At 38.9% G+C, this 2,527-nt stretch overlaps 1 protein-coding gene across 1 annotated transcript; it reads right to left on the bottom strand.

Annotated features, from left to right (window-relative positions):
• Window positions 1–763: 763 nt before the first annotated feature.
• Window positions 764–1,819, bottom strand: LOC129915160 (neurofilament heavy polypeptide-like). The gene has a single exon (XM_055994628.1). The coding sequence runs from the start codon at window positions 1,817–1,819 to the stop codon at window positions 764–766; it is 1,056 nt and encodes a 351-aa protein (XP_055850603.1).
• Window positions 1,820–2,527: the final 708 nt, after the last annotated feature.

The following is a 2,527-nucleotide window of genomic DNA, read 5'->3' as shown; positions in this document are numbered from 1 at the left end:
GTTTATGCTGTCCTCAAAAAAGGACACCCAACATTAACTTATTGGTCAAAATGTCGCTTCGGACAACCACAACTTCGAGTTAGTAAGGGCCGAAGGTGAATGAAAACACTTTGTATTTTTTTTTAGAGAAAAATTCTTTGGGCGAATTTTATACCTGCCTGCTTCTATTGTGACTGGACAAGAATATACACCAAATACCTTACTGTACACGAACACTAACCTAGTCAAGCGAGTTGAGAAAGACCACCTCTAAGGTAACGCATGCAAGTAATAGCAGATCTCAACCAACTTATCGTGCGTAGATGGAGACAGCTTTTTAAGAATAGAACAGTTAAGAGAAATCAATGGTTTGTAGCGCGGCTTGCTTTTCGTGCGATATTCAAAGTAATGGGTAGCTTTCGAAGTTTTAGTTGAAATTTAGAAATGCTTCAAATTTGTAGAAAATAATCCGCAACTATTTCTTGTCGAATTCATGAAAAATAGGAGACGGAACAATGTAGATGGAACAATTTCATAACAATTTTCTCCAGACTGTCAATAGCTACGTATACCACGATAAATAATTCTCTGGTTTTTAATAAATCGGGAAATATCACAACCAAATCTCAATTTATTTATTTTTATTGTTGCACAATGTTTTTTTTTTACCGTTAATTCGTCGGTTTACATAAATATGTAGTTTTTTTAGTAGATTTTAAAAAGATAATATTTTTAACATAATGCCTATGTTTACATTGATTTCTTTTGTTCCATCGGCCTGAACTTATGGGGCTGCTGTGGTTGATGTTGTTACATTAACAGCCGAATCTACTGATGGACCATCTGATGGAGGTATCCTATCCCGCGGCGGATTTTGGTCACGCGGTGGTTTTTTGTTACCTGGTAGGTTTCCTTCACCTTGTGGTTTTTCATCACCTGGTGGTTTTACGTCACCTGGTGGTTTTACGTCAAATGGGGGTTTTACGTCACCTGGTGGTTTTCCGCCACCTGGTGGTTTTACGTCACCTGTCGGTTTTCCTTTACCTGGTGGTTTTACGTCACCTGGTGGTTTTACGTCACCTGGAGGTTTAACGCCACCTGGTGGTTTTTCGACACCTGGTGGTTTTACGTCACCTGGTGGTTTTCCGCTACCTGGTGGTTTTACGTCACCTGGTGGTTTTCCGCTACCTGGTGGTTTTACGTCACCTGGAGGTTTTACGTCACCTGGTGGTTTTACGTCACCTGGAGGTTTAACGCCACCTGGTGGTTTTTCGACACCTGGTGGTTTTACGTCACCTGGTGGTTTTCCGCTACCTGGTGGTTTTACGTCACCTGGTGGTTTTACGTCACCTGGTGGTTTTATGTCACCTGGTGGTTTTCCGCCACCTGGTGGTTTTACGTCACCTGGTGGTTTTCCGCTACCTGGTGGTTTTACGTCACCTGGAGGTTTTACGTCACCTGGTGGTTTTACGTCACCTGGTGGTTTTCCGCTACCTGGTGGTTTTACGTCACCTGGTGGTTTTCCGCCACCTGGTGGTTTTACGTCACCTGGTGGTTTTCCGCTACCTGGTGGTTTTACGTCACCTGGAGGTTTTACGTCACCTGGTGGTTTTACGTCACCTGGAGGTTTAACGCCACCTGGTGGTTTTTCGACACCTGGTGTTTTTTCATCACCTGGTTGTTCTTCGTCACCCGGTGATTTTCCGCCACCTGGTGGTTTTATGCCGCCACTTGGCGGTTTTTCAGCACCTGGTGGTTTTCCTTCACGGGGACTTTGAGACGAAACAATTACGGCACATACAATTACTAGCGCCAGAGTCAAAAAAAGTGTTCTTGCCATGTTCTTTGTGGAGAAACAAGCTGGTTGTGTGTCGATAAAATTGCAATTTCCATCCTTTTATACTTTGAAAATCGTTGCACTCGTTGCTAAGGTTTTGGTTGTTTTCAAAGTCATGTGATCTGCAATAAATATAATTCTGAATGACAGAAAAATAAACTGCAATATTTGCATTTGAAATACAATAAAAAAAGCTGGCACAAATTAAACAAAAAAGATATCAAATATGTAATTAAAATGTTTAAATTCGTTCTTTGACAAAAAAAAAAAAAATAGAATAGAATCACAAAGATATATTATATTTTAGTCATAGATATTAACCTTGAACTCAAGATTAGATATTCAAAAGCTTGGAAAAAAAAATTTCAAGACCAAAATTATTGAAATACAATTTTATTTTATGGTAAAAATTTCACGCAGTGCAATCTAGGGTTAATATAGTTTTAAAATGTTTATAAAACAACTCGAAAAAGAAGATTTCATTTGCGTGGCGGTGCAAACAATAGTTTTAAGAGAGTTGGAGAGGATCTGCATTCTGTAATTCAGCTCCTAACATAGATATCTGTATGAAGAAAGAAATCGGTAAAGTTATTAAAAAATATGTTTTTTAAGTTATAAAATTAAACATGAAATCAAACTTTAAACGCAATGTTTTAAAGATTAAAATTATTAATAAACGCCGACCTATTGCCCATCTAAGAGGGGACAACA

Source organism: Episyrphus balteatus, chromosome 3 (assembly GCF_945859705.1).
Source record: "Episyrphus balteatus chromosome 3, idEpiBalt1.1, whole genome shotgun sequence".
In the NCBI taxonomy this organism is placed as follows: domain Eukaryota; kingdom Metazoa; phylum Arthropoda; class Insecta; order Diptera; family Syrphidae; genus Episyrphus; species Episyrphus balteatus.
The sequence above is the reverse complement of the archived record's forward strand: the minus strand, read 5'-3'. Positions and strand labels throughout refer to the sequence as shown.